Source organism: Dendropsophus ebraccatus, chromosome 8 (assembly GCF_027789765.1).
Source record: "Dendropsophus ebraccatus isolate aDenEbr1 chromosome 8, aDenEbr1.pat, whole genome shotgun sequence".
NCBI classification, from domain to species: Eukaryota; Metazoa; Chordata; class Amphibia; order Anura; family Hylidae; genus Dendropsophus; species Dendropsophus ebraccatus.
The window spans coordinates 106,051,489-106,073,564 of NC_091461.1; the positions used below are offsets into that span (position 1 = coordinate 106,051,489).

At 45.6% G+C, this 22,076-nt stretch overlaps 1 protein-coding gene across 2 annotated transcripts; it reads right to left on the bottom strand.

Moving 5' to 3' along the window:
- Positions 1-6,152: 6,152 nt before the first annotated feature.
- C8H1orf87 (chromosome 8 C1orf87 homolog) lies at positions 6,153-20,435 on the bottom strand. Of its 2 annotated transcripts, XM_069981331.1 has the most exons (9): positions 20,311-20,435; positions 19,642-19,798; positions 13,825-13,966; positions 12,661-12,758; positions 11,191-11,261; positions 11,009-11,044; positions 9,629-9,684; positions 9,237-9,435; positions 6,153-6,435 (listed from the first exon to the last, which is right to left on the bottom strand). In XM_069981331.1, the coding sequence occupies exons 2-9, from the start codon at positions 19,746-19,748 to the stop codon at positions 6,275-6,277; spliced, it is 870 nt and encodes a 289-aa protein (XP_069837432.1). In that variant the 5' UTR covers positions 19,749-19,798; positions 20,311-20,435; the 3' UTR covers positions 6,153-6,274. The 2 variants fall into 2 exon arrangements, with proteins under 2 accessions (XP_069837432.1, XP_069837433.1); XM_069981332.1 differs by lacking the exon at positions 19,642-19,798 and having other exon boundaries at positions 20,311-20,430.
- Between the last annotated feature and the right edge of the window lie 1,641 nt (positions 20,436-22,076).

Here is a 22,076-nt window from a genome sequence, read left to right on the forward strand (position 1 = left end):
GTATCACAGCGGATTTTCTGCTGTGGATCCGCAGCTGATTTGATCTAAATAACTGAACACAGCATCAAATCTACACCATCAAATCTGCTGTGGATCTGCTGCAGATCCGGTGTGTGTGAAGGCACCCTTTAAGAGAGTCTGTCATAGAGACGTGTGGAGACTAAGGGTCCTATAACACGGGCTGACTACGGCCCAATCATTTTAGTAAACGATTTGCTGGATCGGCGGTCATTTACTGAGCCTATTAGACGGCCCGATAATTGGGCTTCTCCCCGCTCCTGATCTTCTCTCCGGTGCTCTGCAGCTTCTTGGTCCTGGCGGCAGCAGCTTCTGAATGGCCTGTCAGCTGACAGGCCGCTCAGCCAATCATAGGCCGGGACCGCTGCGTTCTGTGATTGGCCGAGCGGCCTGTCAGCCGACAGGCCGCTCAGACTCTGCTGCCGCTAGAACCAGGAAGCTGCGGAGCACAGGAGAGAGGACTGGGAGCAGGGAGAGGTAAGGTGTCAGGTGTTTGGGGAATCGTCGGCCGCACATCACTATTACACATAGCGATGCGCGGTTGGCGCCGAACTATTTTAGCTCCAAACCTAAGACAACGATTAGCCGATAATCATTACCATCGGCTGATTGTTGTCTCTATTACACAAAGCTATAATTGGCCGGATTGGACCGATTCGGCCGATTATCGCTCTGTGTAATAGGGCCCTTACAGACTATTGCTGCTCCACTGGCAATTCTGGGGAAAAAATATGCAAAATAGCTCTCACACCTCTAGAGCAAAGAGATGTCCCCCTAAGTCAAGTCCTTCTCCATCTAGGAGTCATTAGAACTAGGGATGGTCCGAACCGAGTTCGGTTCGGGTTCGTACGAACCCGAACCCTCGGTAATGATTCCCGCTGTCTGCCCGCTCCGTGGAGCGGGCGGATCTAGCGGGTGGACCCCCTGGAAAACTGGGATTCAGCCATAGCCATAGGCTGTATCCCAGTTTTCAGGGTGTCACTCCCGCTGGATCCGCCCGCTCCACGGAGCGGGCAGACAACTGGAATCTCATACGAACCCAAACCTCGGCAGGTTCGGACCATCCCTAATTAGAACATTGACTGGGGATTTTATGCCAAGCCAAACAATGTCCCCGATAGGAAAGACTTCCCATCTGCAGACAGCTGTTTTGGGTTGTTGCCCCTCTCCAGTGCAGGGCAGGGTGTTGGCTGACTTGTGACAGGTCTATCAACATTGGTCCAAGGAATACTAATTCTCCTAGTAATACTGGTGACAATGTCTGGGTAACAAATACACCATCACTTTCCATGTTGTGCGCACAATTTTCTTTTTGTGATATTCGACTATGGAAAGTTATTTCTCTGTATGTATATATAATCCTGGTCTTTCCTTTATGTGATACCTGGGAAAGTTTACTTTTCACATGTCTATACAATATTACAGGTTACGTTACGTTCTCCAGAGCTGCACTCACTATTCTGCTGGTGTACACAGTGACCTCACCAGCAGAATAGTGAGTGCAGCTCTTGAGTATAATATAGGATGTAACTCAGGATCAGTAGAGTATAAGTAATGTATATAAACAGTGACCAGACCAGCAGAATAGTGAGTGCAGCTCTGGAGTATAATACTGGATGTAACTCAGGATCAGTACACTTCAGTGTGGACAGCTCAGGAGTGATACGTTTTATAACTATATGCTGTTTACACCAGAGCTGTTAGATCTGTTGGCGTATTCTGTGGATGGGGTCTACACTGTGACGCTGCAGCAGGGCATCAGCTGTGATGTATATTGGTAGTTTATCAGGTGAGGGAGTAATGGAACCTCTTGCAATCACCAGGGAGACATACACAATGGAGGTGTGAAGTACAGAGTTAAAGGGGTACTCCAGCGGGGGGGGGGGGGGCACTTTTTCGCTGGGACCGGGGAGGAGGTGGCCGAGGGAAAAGACGTCCACTCACCTCCCTGGTTCCAGCTCCGGTGCCCGGTTCCCGGCCGCTTCCGGGTGTCTGACGCAGGCCCGAGACTCAGTGAAGGAGGATCTGATCGGACTTGAAATGGATCCCGCCTCCATCACTGAGTGGCTGAGCGGACCTGAGACGTCACGTCTCGGGCCTGCATCAGACACCCGGAAGCGGCCGGGCACTGGAGCGCCACGATGTGGGACCCGCCGCTGGAAGTGGGGAGGTGAGTGGACGTCTTTTCCCTCGGCCACCTCCTCCCCGGTCCCAGCGAAAAAGTGCCCTCCGCTGGAGTACCCCTTTAAGCTATGTTCAGAGCTCGTATGAGACCTGTTCCGTGACCTGGCCGGCCACTGCATACTATGGAGCGAGCGGCTGTGGCCACAGTGTGCACTGACATGGTTGTCTACGGCCACTATTCAATGAATAGCGGCAGCAGAAAACTGACATGTCAGTTGTTTGGGGCGCCGCGAGAGATCACGGCCGGAGCGTATACTATGTGTATACGCTCCAGCCGGGATTCCTAGGCAGCAATGATATTTTTGTATAAATCACGGCCATTGTACAACGACTGTGGTTTTACGAAAATAAACAGTGTGTGAACATACCCTAACTCCTGATGTGATTTGCAGATGTCATCTGTTAACACTAAATGTCGTAATCTGACGCGAATGTTACTTTTTCCAGGATTTTTACACTAGACTGAATGTAATTTCTGATTTTCTCTGGAATAAATCTTCATTCACTTGAAATACAACATAAGAAATAAAAGAAATATTAATGAATGACATCTCTGTATAATTATGGGAAATCCATATAGTAATTGTTCTTCACCCAAATCTGTGTAGTATAGAGAGTGAATGGAGCGCTGGCCGTGCAGGAGCGCGAGTGCTCCATTCATTGTGGGGCAGTTGTGTCCCCGTTCTCAGGATTGGTGGGGGTGCCAGCAGTCAAACCCCTGTCAATCAGCTTGTCATCCCCTATCTATAGCAACAAGCTCAGATTGCTGTCGTTTGTCTTTCAACAACCCCTCCCCCCCATTGTCCTGATGTCCTGAGGTTGTGTGTGGTATTGCAGTTTATCCCTGTTCACATCCAGGTAGTCGCAGTACCAGACACCAGGGCCGCCGATAGGGCAGTACAATTGGTACTGCCGTATGGGGCCCGGACCCTAAGAGACATGGGGGGGGGCCCGCCGGCCGCCACCCCCGTCCGCTACGCTAGGGGGCCCGCACGTCCCCCCCTTGCCGCCTGTTTTTGAGCATCCCAAGAAGCTGCGGCCGCACATTGAGCGGGCGGAACATTAAAGCGTTCAGAATACAGGAGCAGGACCTGGCAGCGTCCTACTCCTGTATTCTCTCCCATAGGCTGCCGGCACCTCATACCAGCAGCCTATGGGAGGCCGGGACGTGACCTCTCCGGCAGGCGTGATGATGTGACGTCATCACGCCTGCCGGAAGTCCCGTCCCTGCGGCTCGCAAGATGGAGCCCGAAGAGGAGGAAGAGCTGCTGCCTGCACAGCGCGGATTAGGTGAGTAGGATGTTTGTTTTTTTAGGGGCACCTCTGGGGGCATTATTAGTATATGGGGGCACCTCTGGGGGCATTATTATCTCATGGGGGCACCTCTGGGGGCATTATTAGTGTATGGGGGCACCTCTGGGGGCATTATTAGTTCATGGGGGGCACCTCTGGGGGCATTATTAGTGTATGGGGGCACCTCTGGGGGCATTATTAGTGTATGGGGGCACCTCTGGGGGCATTATTAGTATATGGGGGCACCTCTGGGGGCATTATTAGTGTATGGGGGCACCTCTGGGGGCATTATTAGTGTATGGGGCACATCTGGGGGCATTATTAGTATATGGGGGCACCTCTGGGGGCATTATTAGTTCATGGGGGCACCTCTGGGGGCATTATTAGTATATGGGGGCATTATTAGTTCATGGGGGCACCTCTGGGGGCATTATTAGTATATGGGGGAACCTCTGGGGGCATTATTAGCTCTTGGGGGCACCTCTGGGGCATTATTAGTATATGGGGGCACCTCTGGGGCATTATTAGTATATGGGGGCACCTCTGGGGGCATTATTAGTATATAGGGGCACCTCTGGGGGCATTATTAGCTCATGGGGGCACCTCTGGGGGCATTATTAGTATATGGGGGCACCTCTGGGGGCATTATTAGTTCATGGGGGCACCTCTGGGGGCATTATTACCTCATGGGGCATCTCTGGGGGCATTATTAGTGTATGGGGGTACCTCTAGGGGCATTATTAGTTCATGGGGGCCACCTCTGGGGGCATTATTAGTTCATGGGGGCACCTCTGGGGGCATTATTAGCTCATGGGGGCACAGCGGGGGATCCTACATACAGGGGGCACAGCAGGGGATCCTATATACAGGGGGCATCCCACATTCCTACTCGCTTTACTGCACATAACACCAAACAGCGCAGTTACTTTGGGAGCCGACAGGAGGGAGAAAGGGAAGGAAGTTGCTAGAAATGTGCGGAGCCTAAATTGTTTGTTTTGCAGGTTCTGAAAAGATGAAACATATCTGGAAGAAATCATTATGGCGGATGGAGAGGAAAAGGGAAAGTGACGCCTCAGATCAAAGAAGACGTCACCTGTGAGTCACTGTATGACACTTTTCTTATTTTGTAGAACATCATTTAGTAGGGGCGCCCCGAGGTGACAGCTACTACATTATCTGTACTCAGAGATATCACTGTGTTATCTGTGGTGTTACATAGGACTGCAGGTGACTACTACATTATCTGTACTCAGAGATACCACTGTGTTATGTGGTGTTACATAGGACTGCAGGTGATATCAGGTGATTTCTCCAGGTTGCAGAAGTTCAAACTTCATCGTGCCCTGGTGTGCTGGTGTCTGTATGTGTGTATACATGTGTGCTGGTGTCTGTATACATGTGTGCTGGTGTCTGTATACATGTGTGCTGGTGTCTGTGTGTGAGATCAATTTTAGAGAACTGGCTCATATATCCCATTTTCCCCAGTGGTATAAAATGTAACCTCTGTTATACAGTTATAAAATTGTAGAACCTAAATGTGAACAAGGGGCAATTCAAATAGACACTTACTTGTATAGCTGTCTCTTGTGCTCTGTATGCAGTGCATTATATTCACCCTTGCAACGCACAATTTATAGCGTGTCTAGAAGCCCAGCGGGGCTCATTATGATGGAGACTAAAACTTATACAAGTGTGGGGTTGGGGTTCCCCTGTATTCAGAATGCTGTTGAGTGCTAGGCAATGCCCCGTCTGGGATTATTGAATTTCGAGGGTCTATGCAGAGCAGGATAAAGACACCTCTGCTGCACAAACAGGATCTCCTAGAAGGCGTTCTCAACGCCATGTATTCGCTATCACTGGCTTGGGTGAGCTAAACTAGTCTGCCTGGGGGGGGGATGATTTGTATATGCTCACTAACATGGAACAGCCTGATTATATTAGCCTTATCAACATATTCTATGTTAGTGAGCATACCGGGGGGGATTATTGGTGAACATATACAAATCAAACAGCCCCCCAGACCCTCGAAATTCAATAACCCCAAACGGGGCATTGCCTAGTACTCAACAGCATTCTGAATACAGGGGAACCCCTACCCCACTCTTGTATAAGTTTTAGTCTCCATCATAATGAGCCCCGCTGGGCTTGTAGACACGCTATAAATTGTACGTTGCAGGGGTGAGTATAATGCACTGCATACAGAGCACAAGAGGCAGCTATACAAGTAAGTGTCTGTTTGAATTGCACCTTGTTCACATTTAGTTTCTACAATTTTATAACTGTATAACAGAGGTTACATTTTAAGTCACTGGGAAAAATGGGGTATATGAGCCAGTTCTCTAGAATTGATCTGAACCAAATTATACCTCCCAGCAAGGCGTGGGTCGAACACACAATTTTTTTTTTTATTAATGTGGGGGGCCCAGACACTTTGGTTGTATGGAGCCCCGAAATTCCTGATGGCGGCCCTGCCAGACACCATCTCTATGATCTGTTCTTTAAAGAAGGCAGCCATGTTTCTCTAACCCTATATGACTCACTTATGAACAAAATAAACATCCTTTAAAATAACATTTTTCTCTTTTTTTTATTTGATGAATAGATTTTGTTGTTTTTGTAACCAAAATGGTCCCCAATCTGCCAGCCTTCTCACAAATAAACAGGGAAAGTGAGATTTTATCAAGAGAGAGAGGATTTCATCAAAATGTACAGAATGCATCTCCTCATTTACGTTGCTAATGAATCCCCTGCCCCGGCAATTCCCCACCTCATAGTCATACTACAACTCTTTCAAGAAATCCAGCGTCGGCCCCAAAAGTATGTGCGCCCCGACTTGGAACTTGTCTATTGCTTCACTGATTTTCTCAGGGCTCAGACATAAATTGTAGATGACGTTATATTTATTGATGACCTGCTTGGCTCTCTCTGCATCAACTAGACCTAAAATAATAAAGAGAAATCAGTTGAAAATATATGTAGATCCATATTTACTACAATAGCAGTATTATACTGCTCCTATATACAGGAATATAACTACTATAATACTGCTCCTATATACAAGAATATAACTACTATAATACTGCTCCTATATACAAGAATATAACTACTATAATGGAGGAATACTGGTAGCAGGTATACGTAGCTAGCCCGCACTGCTTACAACATAAACCCCTGGTGGATAAGGTGGAGCATATGGTGTATCTTGTATGGAGACAACAGGGTGCTCAGAAGAAAAGGTAGATGCAAAACAATGTGTAGGAGAAATTCAAGCACTCACCGATATTGTCTTCCAAATCTTTATTACACAGAAGTGGTTGCAGGGAGGGGATGGTGGATCAGTGGAGGTGCAGGCTCCTGCACCTCCACTGATCCACCATCCCCTCCCTGCAACCACTTCTGTGTAATAAAGATTTGGAAGACAATATCGGTGAGTGCTTGAATTTCTCCTACACATTATAACTACTATAATACTGCTCCTATGTACAATAATATAACTACTATAATACGGAAACTGGAGAGAAAGGAACCGCTGCACATCCCATCTATGGCTGATACTAATGCCGCTAGGCCTATATTTAAAAATCAACACCAGAGTGTCTGTATATGAATTGATCAAGCCATATTGCCCCGTGTACCACCGTGCAGGTCCTCTGGTTCACACGGGTCCCTACGCTAACTCCACACCGCGTCGGTCAGCGACCGCCAACCCCGCAAAGCGTGCACGTGCAGGGAAGGGAGGCCATGGAACGGCCCTGCAACCCCAATGTCACAGGACCAGACCCAAAAAGCCCCACCAAAACCCAGCCAGCACCACCGGCGGGGAAGGCTGCCCCCAAACGACACAAGTATGGATATGGTATTACACTTACCACTGCTGCACTCACAGAGTGGGGAAGACATAAGGTACCGACATGTGAGCACAGGCATATCCTGCTGATTTTGGTCATGTGGGTCTCATAAAGGAGTGCAAGCTGTTCAGAGAGGGAGAACTGTAAAACACGAACTGGAGAGAAAGGAACGGCTGCACATCCCATCTATGGCTGATACTAATGCCGCTTGGTCTATATTTAAAATTTAACACCAGAGTGTCTGTATATGATTTGATCAAGTCATATTGCCCCGTGTACCAACGTGCAGGTTCTCTGGTTTACACGGGTCCCTATGCTAACTCCACACCGTGTCGGTCGTGCAGCCGTTCCTTTCTCTCCAGTTTCCGTGTTTTACAGTTCTCCCTCTCTGAACAGCTCGCACTCCTTTATAAGACCCACATGACCAAAATTAGCAGGATATGCCTGTGCTCACATGTCAGTACCTTATGTCTTCCCCACTCTGTGAGAGCAGCAGTGGTAAGTGTAATACCATATCCATACTTGTGTCGTTTGGGGGCAGCCTCCCCTGCCGGTGGTGCTGGCCGGGTTCTGGTGGGGCTTTCTGGGTCTGGTCCTGTGACATGGGGGTTGCAGGGCCATTCCATGGCCCCCCCTTCCCTGCATGTGCACACTTTGCGGGGGCCGCTGTCACTGACCGACACGGTGTGGAGTTAGTGTAGGGACCAGTGTGAACCAGAGGAACTGTACGTTGGTACACGGGGCTATTATGGCTTGATCAAATCATATACAGACACTCTGGTGTTGATTTTTAATATAGGCCTAGCGGCATTAGTATCAGCCACAGATGGGATGTGCAACCGTTCCTTTCTCTCCAGTTTCCGTCCATAACTACTTTAATACTGCCCCCTATGTACAATAATATAACTACTATAATACTGCTCCTATATACAAGAATATAGCTACTATAATGCGGTTCAGGGAAGAAAAAGAGTGCTGCACCTCACACCTATGGCTGATATTAGTGCCCCTAGGCTAAATAAAAAACACATCAGAATTTTGTGTATGAATTGATCAAGCCATACTGCCCCATGTACCTCATGCCGGTATCTGATACACATGGGTCCCTACACTAAGTCCACACCGTGCCAGTCAGTGGCCACCAACCCCGCAGGCACGCACAGTCAGGGAACGGGGGCCATGGGACGGCCCTGCGACCCCCATGCCACAGGACCAGACCCAAAAACACCACACCAGAACCCAGGCAGCACCGCCGGCGGAGAAGGTCGCCCCCAAACAGCACAAGTCTGGATGAGGTATTGAACAAAATTAGCAGGATATGCCTGTGCTCACATGTCTGGACCCTATGTCTTCCCCATTCTGTGAGAGCAGCAATGGTAAGTGTAGTACCATATCCATACTTGTGTCGTTTGGGGGCAGCCTTCCCCGCCGGTGGTGCTGGTTGGGTTTTGGTGGGCCTTTTTGGGTCTGGTCCTGTGACATGGGGGTTGCAGGGCCGTTCCATGGCCTCCCTTCCCTGCATGTGCACGCTTTGCGGGGTTGGCGGTCGCTGACCGACACGGTGTGGAGTTAGCGTAGGGACCCGTGTGGACCAGAGGACCTGCGCGGTGGTACACGGGGCAATATGGCTTGATCAATTCATATACAGACACTCTGGTGTTGATTTTTAATATAGGCCTAGCGGCATTAGTATCAGCCATAGATGGGATGTGCAGCTGTTCCATTCTCTCCAGTTCGTGTATAACTACTATAATACTGCTCCTATATACAAGAATATAACTACTATAATACTGCCTCCTGTGTACAAGAATATAATACTATTGCCTGCATGTACAGGAAGGTGACTTAGTATCTCGCTGTGGTTATAGGTATCAGTCACTGTGGATACATCACCGGTGTCTTGTATCTGGCACAGCTCTAGCACAGTTTCCAGCTTCATGAATCGGTCTATCCAGGCTTCCTCCTCCTTGTCTGATCTGTGCGGTTCATAGAGATGAATGGCGGGCTCTGAGAGGGGCCTGAAATCCCACGGTGCTGCGTTCATCCTGCAGGCCACACCCGATGGCAGTCTAGTTTTGCTTTGTAATGGACCCTGAGGATTATGTAGGCTATTAGAGGGCGCTTATTGTGAATTGATTCTGTAAAACTCCAATTGAACTCAATAATAGCACTGTATACAGTAAGCTCCCCCTAGTGGTGGCTGCAGGCGGTCATGTATGTTTTTACATTTAGAAAGCTCTAGTTTGCAGATCACTCATATACTATCTATCCCAAAGTACACTTACCCCATGGCCCAACCCCTCTTCATCTTCTTCATCAATGATGGAGTCTTTCTGTTTTTCTTGATAAAAGAAATAATAGGTAGATATGGTGATATGGCTCGTATTCATTTGTTCATACAAATACTTTAAACCTGCTCTCTACATGTTTCCATTCACTGACAGCAAGTAGAGATCATACAAGCATTGATGAATCGATATACAAAGTATATTATAAAGTTGGAACACTTTTTATAAAGTTGGAGGGTGACATCCAATATGGCCTCTCACCCAGCATTCTCAGAGTCCTGATTGGGTGGGTTATCTGAGCCTGTAGGGGGCGCCAGCGATATTTAGCGACATCCTTTAGCTATCACTTGTCAGCGGCGTTCCCAGCGAGACGTGAGTGTGATTTATGCCGAGCGCACAGATTGTAATATACATTTTTAATGACAGGAATCACAGTAGAGAGCGAGCGCAGATCACCAGACAGATGCCTCCTCCTCCGACAGATGGCTGCCCGTTCAGTCCCACATTACCCAACTCAACATATTTCTCTTCCTATACATGGGGCGCAGTTCACATCAGAAGCTCCTTACATAAAGGCTTCCATTCAGTGCCCAGCCCTAGACCAAACAGCTGACACTCATCAGAGGGAAGGAGCTTTATCCCTCCCTATACCTGTCTGTGAGTACAGTAGGGCTCATTTATATTATTATTTATGTATTTATGCATCTCTCCTAAAATACTCTGTGCTGCTGTGAACCCTGCTCCTTCGGCCATAGATGGCCCTGTTCTGCCTCCCTTCCCCACTTCCCTGCCTGACACATGCAGCCCTGTCCCTGATGACATCTTTACTTGAGAGTATAAGTCACAGCCCCCATAAAATCAGCATACTCATCTCCTGAAATACTCTGTGCTGCTGAGGGACCCTACTGCTTCCATTTGACATTCAGTCTGTGACCTACCACAAGATCAGCACACCGCTCTTCTGAAACACTGTCTGTGGTTCCCACCATTCGACCATACACATGTCCGCCACTGGTATCCTTAAACACTCTGTGCTGCTGGTTACCCTGCTACTTCCATTATGTAACTTTTAGAATGTAACCTCTGTCAAGATCAGTACTCTTCTTTTGAAATACCCCCTGTTGTTGTGAACCCTGCATGATCCACTCAGATAAGTGACCTACCACAAATTCTCCATAGTCCTCTCCTGAAACACTCTGCGCTGCTGGCACCCTGCTGCTCTATGTAAATCTCAGTCTGTGTGATCTCCCACTTGTCTCCATTCCCCTCCTCACATTATGATCCTGCCCCTGCCACCCAGAGCCCTGTCCTCGCTACTACAATATGACATCCTGAAACACTCTGTGCTGCTGGGGTTATTTTTTATCATCTTGTTACCTACTGCGTCTTCTTTGACTTCTGGCACAGAGGCGGCTACAGGGGAGACAGAAAAAGGAAATATGTCATAGAGAAAGAAACATAAACCCCAAAACATTTATTTATGGACAGATCCCGGCCTGAGGACATCCAGGGATTTTGCTCCATTGTTTTTTTGTTTTTTTTTACCTTTGTTCTTTTACCTGTTTGTTTTTGTTCAGTTGATTTTTTTTCTTTTTCAGTCTCCAGTAACAAATCTACAATCTGCTTCCACCTGTAAAGAAGGATAAAGGATAAGACGAGTTCACTTTAAGAACCCTATGTATACAGACCCCAGACCTTTATATATACTCTAGACCAGACCCCTCCAGACCTATATAGACCGAAAACCAGACCCTCTGTATACAGACCCCAGACCTTTATATACACTCTAGACCAGACCCCTCCAGACCTATATAGACCGTAAACCCTTTATATAAATAGACACCAGGGGGAGATTTATCAAACATGGTGTAAAGTGAAACTGGCTCAGTTGCCCCTAGCAACCAATCAGATTCCACTTTTCATTTTCCAAACAGTCTTTGAGGAATGAAAAGTGAAATCTGATTGGTTGCTAGGGGCAACTGAGCCAGTTTACCTGTACGCCATGTTTTATAAATCTCCCCCAGAACTTTACATGGAGCAAACCCCTGTATACAGACCCCGACTGTAAACCTTAAACCCGACACCTCTAGACCTTTATATAAACCCCAAACCAGAACCTCTGTATACAGACCCCAGACCTTTATATAAATCCTAAACCAGGCCCCCACTAGACCTTTAAATAGATCCTAAACCAGAACCTCTGTATAAACACCCCAAACCTTTATATATAGACCCTAGACCAGACCCCTCCAGGCCTTTTTATAAACCCTAGACCCAGACCCTTGTATACAGACCCTGGACCTTTATATAAACCCTAAACCAGACGCCTCTAGACCTTTAAATAGATCCTAAACAAGAGCCACTATACACAGTCCCCATCATTTAATATATAGGGCCTTGACCAGTCCCCTGTATACAGACCCCAGACCATTATATATACACCCTAGACCCCACCCCTCTAGACCTTTATGACCTAGACCTTAAACCAGACCCTCTGTATACAGACTCCGAACTTTTATATAGGCCCTACACCATACCCCTTTATCCCAGATCCCAGATTGTTTTATGAACCCTAAACCAGACCCCTCTAGACCTTCATAGACCCTAGACCAGTAGTGATGAGTGAACTTACTGAATGCTCGGCATTAGACTCCCATAGACAGTGTCAGTGTTTTTCTTTCGACCCGTATGCTGCATCCAACTTCTCCAGCCACCGGGAGTCAAATGCCGAGCATTTGGTTTACAGACCCCAGATCTTTAAATAGACTCAAGAGTCTAGGAGGGCTTCAGTCTACACTGAGAGGACAATTCTACTTCAAAGACTCTGTCTATAATCCTGACAGGGAAAGTTGGCAAGACAAGAGAGGGAATGCTGAACAAGGACTCTCCTGCAGCACTTAAGTCTTTGTGGGCTTAAACTTATTCAGGAACTTTTTTTCAGTAAAACTGCTTAAAGAGCAGCTGTTAGAGTGACCAAATTCACTCTTTCATGATGTCACTGTTATAAGAAGTGAGTGGTGACAACTTGCCGTATATTGCCCTGGTCACTGAACGCATCATCTTCTAAGAGTGGAGCCAGAGAGGGAAGAGTCAGCGATGTTCCATGAGACGCACATACTGCCTGAAACTGGAACATACAACGTACAACAGTACAGACAGTAATGTAATAATAGGGGCTGCAAATTGGTCAATGTTTAAATGTCATTGACTTTTTTTTAGTGCTTAAAGGGTATCTGTCAGCTGCCGGGCCCTACCTAAGGTGCTGACAGTGCACTGTAGCTGGCAGTCCCCTAGTGAGCATGGTGACTTTTGGTAATTTTCCGTGCAGTGGATTATGCACAATCTCACGTCTCCTACTGTACTGAAGAGCCAAAGAGGAGTTGTTTGTGCCACACTGGCACACTTCATCACTCCTTCCTCCTCGCTCCTCTTCATGAATATTCAATGTTGCCCAGCCTCCTGCTCACTCAGCTGTCAGCCAGTGTCTCTGATTGCAGATCAGTCCTCTGAAGGCATGTCTGAAAGAAACACTCAGATAGGGTTAACTCGCCTGTCTAGCGACCTGCCAGCACTTTGGTCTCTGGTTCAGATCCCCTGAGTCCCCTACAGAGGACTTATCTGCAATTAGAGACACTGGCCGGCAGCCGAGTGAGCAGGAGGCGGGGCAGCATTGATTATTCATGAAGAGGAGGAAGGAGTGGTGAGGTGTGGCACAAATAACTCCTCTTTGCCTCTTCAGTACAGTAGGAGACGTGAGATTGTACATAATCCACTGCACAGGAAATTACCCAAAGTCACTAGGGGACTAACAGCTACAGCGAGCTGACAGATTCCCTTTAATTTTGCAGTATTCAGAGCTGAAATCTTCCAGCATTCCCTGCTTGTTCAGAGTTTTGAATTCTAAGTGCAGCGATTGCACCAGGCTTGGGACTCTCACCTTATGTAAGAAAAAACTGCCTCCTGCATTATACAATGAGCAGATGGTAACCATCTGATAATAAGCATGCTGATTGTTTCCTACAAGAGTGGAATAACTGTGATTTCAGCTCTGGAGGATGCTATAATCTGAAGTGGTGGAGCATCACACAGGTATGGTAAGTACAACAGAGTGGGAGTCTCTGTGCCATTCTCCTCCCCCACATGCTCTCAAAAACCATAACATTTTTGATATCACCAAAACCACAGATATTCACCTCTGAAACTGGGAGAAGACCACACGATGACCGGTCTCTTCTGAACAAACTCTGCCTGAAAGATTTTATGTCTTGTATCCCCCTAAAGGTCTTCTGTACATGTGACATGTTCCTCTCTGCATCTTTATGTCTCTCTTGGCACCTGCAGTAAAAAGTCTTAATACAAATCAATAGTATAGAAGCAACTAGAAGTAAAAAACAAACTCCTAGTTTTGTCCATAAGGGGCAGTATTATAGTAGTTATATTCTTGTATATAGGAGCAGTATTATAGTAGTTATATTCTTGTATATAGGAACAGTATTATAGTAGTTATATTCTTGTATATAGGGGGCAGTATTATAGTAGTTATATTCTTGTATATAGGAGCAGTATTATAGTAGTTATATTCGTGTATAGAGGAGCAGTATTATAGTAGTTATATTCTTGTATATAGGAGCAGTATTATAGTAGTTATACGGTTCAGGGAAGAAAAAGAGTGCTGCACCTCACACCTATGGCTGATACTAGTACCTCTCGGCTGCATAAAAAACATCAGAATTCTGTATGTGAATTGATCAAGCCACACTGCCCCATGTACCTCGTGCAGGTATCTGATACACATGGGTCCCTACACTAAGTCCTTACTGTGCCAGTCAGCGACCACCACCCCCGCAGGCATGCACAGTCAGGGAAGGGAGGCCATGGAACGGCCCTGCAACCCCCATGCCACAGGACCAGACCCAAAAATGCCACACCAAAACCCAGCCAGCACCACCGGCGGAGGAAGCTGCCCCCAAACAGCACAAGTCTGGATAAGGTATTGCACTCACCATAGCTATCAAAGATAGAATGGGACAGACAGGAGGGATTAAAACCATGAGCACTCAGATGTCTCCTGCTAATTGCGGTCATGTGGGTCTCTAGTATCAGGTACTAGTATCAGCCATAGGTGTGAGGTGCAGCACTCTTTTTCTTCCCTGAACCGTATTTTGTTTCTCTCTTTTCTCCGTGTTTTGCACTCCTCCTGGTGAGACCCACATGACCGCAATTAGCAGGAGACATCTGAGTGCTCATGGTTTTAATCCCTCCTGTCTGTCCCATTCTATCTTTGATAGCTATGGTGAGTGCAATACCTTATCCAGACTTGTGCTGTTTGGGGGCAGCTTCCTCCGCCGGTGGTGCTGGCTGGGTTTTGGTGTGGCATTTTTGGGTCTGGTCCTGTGGCATGGGGGTTGCAGGGCCGTTCCATGGCCTCCCTTCCCTGACTGTGCACGCCTGCGGGGGTGGTGGTCGCTGACTGGCACAGTAAGGACTTAGTGTAGGGACCCATGTGTATCAGATACCTGCACGAGGTACATGGGGCAGTGTGGCTTGATCAATTCACATACAGAATTCTGATGTTTTTTATGCAGCCGAGAGGTACTAGTATCAGCCATAGGTGTGAGGTGCAGCACTCTTTTTCTTCCCTGAACCGTATTTTGTTTCTCTCTTTTCTCCGTGTTTTGCACTCCTCCTGGTGAGACCCACATGACCGCAATTAGCAGGAGACATCTGAGTGCTCATGGTTTTAATCCCTCCTGTCTGTCCCATTCTATCTTTGATAGCTATGGTGAGTGCAATACCTTATCCAGACTTGTGCTGTTTGGGGGCAGCTTCCTCCGCCGGTGGTGCTGGCTGGGTTTTGGTGTGGCATTTTTGGGTCTGGTCCTGTGGCATGGGGGTTGCAGGGCCGTTCCATGGCCTCGCTTCCCTGACTGTGCACGCCTGCGGGGGTGGTGGTCGCTGACTGGCACAGTAAGGACTTAGTGTAGGGACCCATGTGTATCAGATACCTGCACGAGGTACATGGGGCAGTGTGGCTTGATCAATTCACATACAGAATTCTGATGTTTTTTATGCAGCCGAGAGGTACTAGTATCAGCCATAGGTGTGAGGTGCAGCACTCTTTTTCTTCCCTGAACCGTATTTTGTTTCTCTCTTTTCTCCGTGTTTTGCACTCCTCCTGGTGAGACCCACATGACCGCAATTAGCAGGAGACATCTGAGTGCTCATGGTTTTAATCCCTCCTGTCTGTCCCATTCTATCTTTGATAGCTATGGTGAGTGCAATACCTTATCCAGACTTGTGCTGTTTGGGGGCAGCTTCCTCCGCCGGTGGTGCTGGCTGGGTTTTGGTGTGGCATTTTTGGGTCTGGTCCTGTGGCATGGGGGTTGCAGGGCCGTTCCATGGCCTCCCTTCCCTGACTGTGCACGCCTGCGGGGGTGGTGGTCGCTGACTGGCACAGTAAGGACTTAGTGTAGGGACCCATGTGTATCAGATACCTGCACGAGGTACATGGGGCAGTGTGGCTTGATCAATTCACATACAGAATTCTGATGTTTTTTATGCAGCCGAGAGGTACTAGTATCAGCCATAGGTGTGAGGTGCAGCACTCTTTTTCTTCCCTGAACCGTATTTTGTTTCTCTCTTTTCTCCGTGTTTTGCACTCCTCCTGGTGAGACCCACATGACCGCAATTAGCAGGAGACATCTGAGTGCTCATGGTTTTAATCCCTCCTGTCTGTCCCATTCTATCTTTGATAGCTATGGTGAGTGCAATACCTTATCCAGACTTGTGCTGTTTGGGGGCAGCTTCCTCCGCCGGTGGTGCTGGCTGGGTTTTGGTGTGGCATTTTTGGGTCTGGTCCTGTGGCATGGGGGTTGCAGGGCCGTTCCATGGCCTCCCTTCCCTGACTGTGCACGCCTGCGGGGGTGGTGGTCGCTGACTGGCACAGTAAGGACTTAGTGTAGGGACCCATGTGTATCAGATACCTGCACGAGGTACATGGGGCAGTGTGGCTTGATCAATTCACATACAGAATTCTGATGTTTTTTATGCAGCCGAGAGGTACTAGTATCAGCCATAGGTGTGAGGTGCAGCACTCTTTTTCTTCCCTGAACCGTATTATAGTAGTTATATTCTTGTATATAGGAGCAGTATTATAGTAGTTATATTCTTGTATATAGGAGCAGTATTATAGTAGTTATATTCCTGTATATAGGAGCAGTATTATAGTAGTTATATTCTTGTATATAGGAGCAGTATTATAGTAGATATATTCTTGTATATAGGAGCAGTATTATAGTAGTTATACGAGGTACATGGGGCAGTATGGCTTGATCAATTCATACACAAAATTCTGATGTGTTTTTTATTTAGCCTAGCGGCACTAGTATCAGCCATAGGTGTGAGGTGCAGCACTCTGTTTCTTCCCTGAACCGCATTTTGTTTCTCTCTTTTCTCCGTGTATTGCACTCCTCCTGGTGAGACCCACATGACCGCAATTAGCAGGAGACACCTGAGTGCACATGGTTTTAATCCCTCCTGTTTTTTCCCATTCTGTTTGCTGCAGCTATGGTGAGTGTAATACCTTATCCAGACTTGTGCTGCTTGGGGGCGACCTTCTCCGCCGGCGGTGCTGGCCGGGTTCTGGTGTGGTGTTTTTGGGTCTGGTCCTGTGGCATGGGGGTCGCAGGGCCGTCCCATGGCCCCCGTTCCCTGGCTGTGCACGCCTGCGGGGTTGGTGGCCACTGACTGGCACGGTGTGGACTTAGTGTAGGGACCCATGTGTATCAGATACCGGCACGAGGTACATGGGGCAGTATGGCTTGATCAATTCATACACAAAATTCTGATGTGTTTTTTATTTAGCCTAGCGGCACTAGTATCGGCCATAGGTGTGAGGCGCAGCACTCTGTTTCTTCCCTGAACCGCATTATAGTAGTTATATTCTTGTATATAGGGGGCAGTATTATAGTAGTATATTCTTGTATATAGGAGCAGTATTATAGTAGTTATATTCTTGTATATAGGACCAGTATTATAATAGTTATATTCTTGTATATATGAGCAGTATTATAGTAGTTATATTCTTGTATATAGGAGCAGTATTATAGTAGTTATATTCTTGTATATAGGAGGGAGTATAATAGTAGTTATATTCTTGTATATAGGAGCAGTATTATAGTAGTTATATTCTTGTATATAGGGGGCAGTATTATAGTAGTATATTCTTGTATATAGGAGCAGTATTATAGTAGTTATATTCTTGTATATAGGACCAGTATTATAATAGTTATATTCTTGTATATATGAGCAGTATTATAGTAGTTATATTCTTGTACATAGGAGCAGTATTATAGTAGTTATATTCTTGTATATAGGGGGTAGTATTATAGTAGTTATTTTCCTGTACATAGGGAGCAGTATTCAGTAGCGGATTATAATAGGTCCCTTTCGGGTCGTAGCCCGGGGCCCTGAGCTCCTGAGGGGCCCATGACCCCCAAACAGGCTTATGTTTAGTCATGATTTGCATAAAAATCGCTGCTTTGTACTGCAATTTTGCACAAATGAGGGTAAAACTGCAGCCAGGAGACAATGCAGTAACATTAGAGAATATAGTGAAGGACTTCGTCATGTGAAAATGATGTCACCACAGGTTCTTTACAGGCTGCATTATGGAAGAATAAGACTTAAAGGAGAAGTCCGGCAATTTTTTTAAATTAAAGTATTGTATTGCCCCTCAAAAGTTATACAAATTACCAATATACACTTATTACTGGAAATGCTTATAAAGTGCTTTATACCTGCACTTACTACTGCATCAAGGCTTCACTTCCTGGATAACATGGTGATGTCACTTCCTGGATAACATGGTGATGTCACTTCCTGGATAACATGGTGATTTCACTTCCTGGATAACATGGTGATGTCACGACCTGACTCCCAGAGCTGTGGGGGCTGTAGCTGCTTAAGAGGATGATGACAGGGGGACACTGAGGGACACAGGGCACTGGAGGGACACTGAGCATCCCCCTGCCATCATCCTCTCCAGCAGCCACAGCCCGCACAGCTCTGGGAGTCGGGTTGTGACATCACCATTTTATCTTCTCCTTTAAGTTAGTGCCAACATAGTTACAGTGGGTTGGGGGACCCAAGCTTGGTGAACAGCCCGGGGCCCATAGTAAAGTTAATCCGCCCCTGGCAGTATTATAGTAGTTATATTCTTGTATATAGGAGCAGTATTATAGTAGTTATATTCTTGTATATAGGAACAGTAATATAATAGTTATATTCTTGTATATAGGGGGCAGTATTATAGTAGTTATATTCTTGTATATAGTAGGCAGTATTATAGTAGCTATATTCTTGTATATAGGAGCAGTATTATAGTAGTTATATTCTTGTACATAGGAGGCAGTATTATAGTAGTTATATTCCTGTATATAGGAGCAGTATTATAGTAGTTATATTCTTGTATATAGGGAGCAGTATTATAGTAGTTATATTCTTGTATATAGGAGCAGTATTATAGTAGTTATATTCTTGTATATAGGAGCAGTATTATAGTAGTTATATTCTTGTACATAGGAGCAGTATTATAGTAGTTATATTCTTGTATATAGGACAGTATTATAGTAGTTATATTCTTGTATATAGGGGCAGTATTATAGTAGTTATATTCTTGTATATAGGAGCAGTATTATAGTAGTTATATTCTTGTATATAGGACAGTATTATAGTAGTTATATTCTTGTATATAGGAGAAGTATTATAGTAGTTATATTCTTGTATATAGGAGCAGTATTATAGTAGTTATATTCTTGTATATAGGAGCAGTATTATAGTAGTTATATTATTGTATATAGGAACAGTATTATTGTAGTTATATTCTTGTTTATAGGGGCAGTTTATAGTAGTTATATTCTTGTACATGGGGGGCAGTATTATAGTAGTTATATTCTTCTACACAACATCAGTATTCTCATTCCTTGATCTCATTGATAATTTTCCCTTACTCTTTTGGCTTCTCCACTGGAAATCTGACATATTTGCTCCCGATAATCTTTACAATAGTTTCAGGCATTCTCTCTCTGACATTCTGGGGATTCCTCATGTGAGACATAAAATGACGGTCAGGAAATCCGAGTGTAGAATACTCCAATGTCCTGGTCCCTAAATAAGAGATCACAGGAGCAGCACTTGTATTATTATATTACTGTGCAAATTCTCTATTCAAGAAACTAGAATAGGCTATTGGCCTTAGAAAACAACATATTGGTAATTAGATTTCTCAGGCAGAGATTATTCTAAGCAATGGCTTCACTGAATATATTTATTACAATGTTCTGATTGAAGTCACTGATCTTTCTACATCAGGGATGAGGAACCTGTGGCCCTTCAGCTGTTGCAAAACTACAATTCCATCATGCCTGGACAGCCAAAGGCTGTCCAGGCATGATGGGAATTGTAGTTTTGCAACAGCTAGAAGGCTGCAGGTTCCAGATCCCTTGTCCATGTAGGACTAGGACCTGTTGGTTCCTCCAAAGATGCTCCTTGTATCTGTTTTCTGTTCTGGCTGATAAATTAAGATCCTATATCAACAAAAAATTTTTATTATTCAAAATCCCTCAAATATGCAATCATTTATCATATTCCTATCAGTAACCTTAGTCTCTCAGGCCTACCTCTCGGTCAGTCTGGGGTCCTATGATCCTGTTGCCTCTTAATGCCGCAGTGAACCATTCCCAGTCTCCGCCGCCTCTAATGAGTTTTCCTGTGCAGCCAGTGTCTAATAATGTGTCTGGGATCCTGTGTATTTAGGTGCCGGCTCCCACTCGTTGTTACTAAGGTGTCGGTGGCAAACAGAAGGCCCAGCCTGAAGCAAGACTGTGCGCTCCATATCAGATATACTCATGTATATCCAGAAGCACAATGTGCATTACCGTCATGTTTATTCTGTAGGTGTGTCCTGTATTATGTGAGTGACTGATGGGTCTCTTATTATTTATATAGTGTTGTCTAGTGTGGATTTTCCTTATCTACATGGATTAAAATCAGTACATGGTATAAGTGCCGCTCCGCCCCAGTGATTAAACCTCCATGTACTCATTCTCTTTGTCTGTATAGTGTGGATTTACTATTGCAATTTCATGTGTTATTAAACTTTTTAGAAGCTTTAGTGACTTGCTCGGCAATGGGGCGTGGCCTGTTGGCAAGGAGGTGTGGCTTGTGTGTGACTGTGCACCAAAATACCAGACACAACCTGTTGGAATTGGTGGCACTGTTGCAGGTCAGTCCTTTTGAATAATCTGGAAAGGGGTCGGCACTCCGATCTCAGGTGGTGCCAGGGTAGGAAATCGGACATCAAAAAGGAAAATCCCGGCACTCGCCAAATTCTGCAAAGTGATTTATTGGTGCATGTACAGACAGGCGGATAAAGGACGCGTTTCGGCGTAAAGCCTTTCTCAACAAGCCTAACAAAAGCTAAACGTATCACAAATTTATACATATGATAGGTGCTCAAATTTGGCGTCACTACAGCTGAAAACAATGAAGTAACTCCAACGTCATCAGAGTAAGTCCGGACCGAAGATCAGCTGAGCAGCCACGTGTCCCAAGAATTTGTAAACATAGAAGTCAGCTGATCGCTGTAGTAGAGTAGAGTGTCATCAGATCAGCTGCGTAGACACGTGTCCCAAAGATTGTAAACAGCGAAGTCAGCTGATCGCTGTGTAATCTAGTGAAGTGATGCTGTATAAGCTGAACAGAAGTAAAGAGATGAACGGGAAATGTAGCTCAGCGGTCGATCCGTAATATACTAGGTAAATACATCATATAAATATAAATATAAATATAAATATAAATAGTGTGAACAGTATGTGAACTATAACCTATACATATAAGCTAAAAACAGTCAGACAAAATACAGATTAAATATACAACATACAAAATGATACAGATAATCAGTGAAAACATAGTTAGTAATCTTGTATCACATAAATAGCTTACATTAACCCTCTACTGTCTCGTTATTTTCATTATTTTCCAAGAGGCCTATCTAGAAAAGAGAACATAGGAATTAGCTAGAAGATACAAAAGTGATTACAACTACAAGAACAAATAAATAAATAAATAAATACATAAATACATAAATAGATGACTCCATACAGCCTAAGTGAATGTAGTTAGATCATAATCTCTGTTGAGACCCATAGGCTCCAGGGTTTGGAGCGTGTGGATCCAAAACGCTTCTCTGCGCTGCAATAGTTTCTTAATATTGCCACCCCGTCTTGGTATCTGTACTTTTTCAATGACTTGGTAACGTAGCTGGGCAATATTATGATGTGCCTCTTTAAAATGATGAGGTATCGGTAAGAGCCAGTTACCGCATCTGATAGTAGATTTATGTTTCGAAATTCTATCTTTTATGGACTGAATAGTCTCACCGACA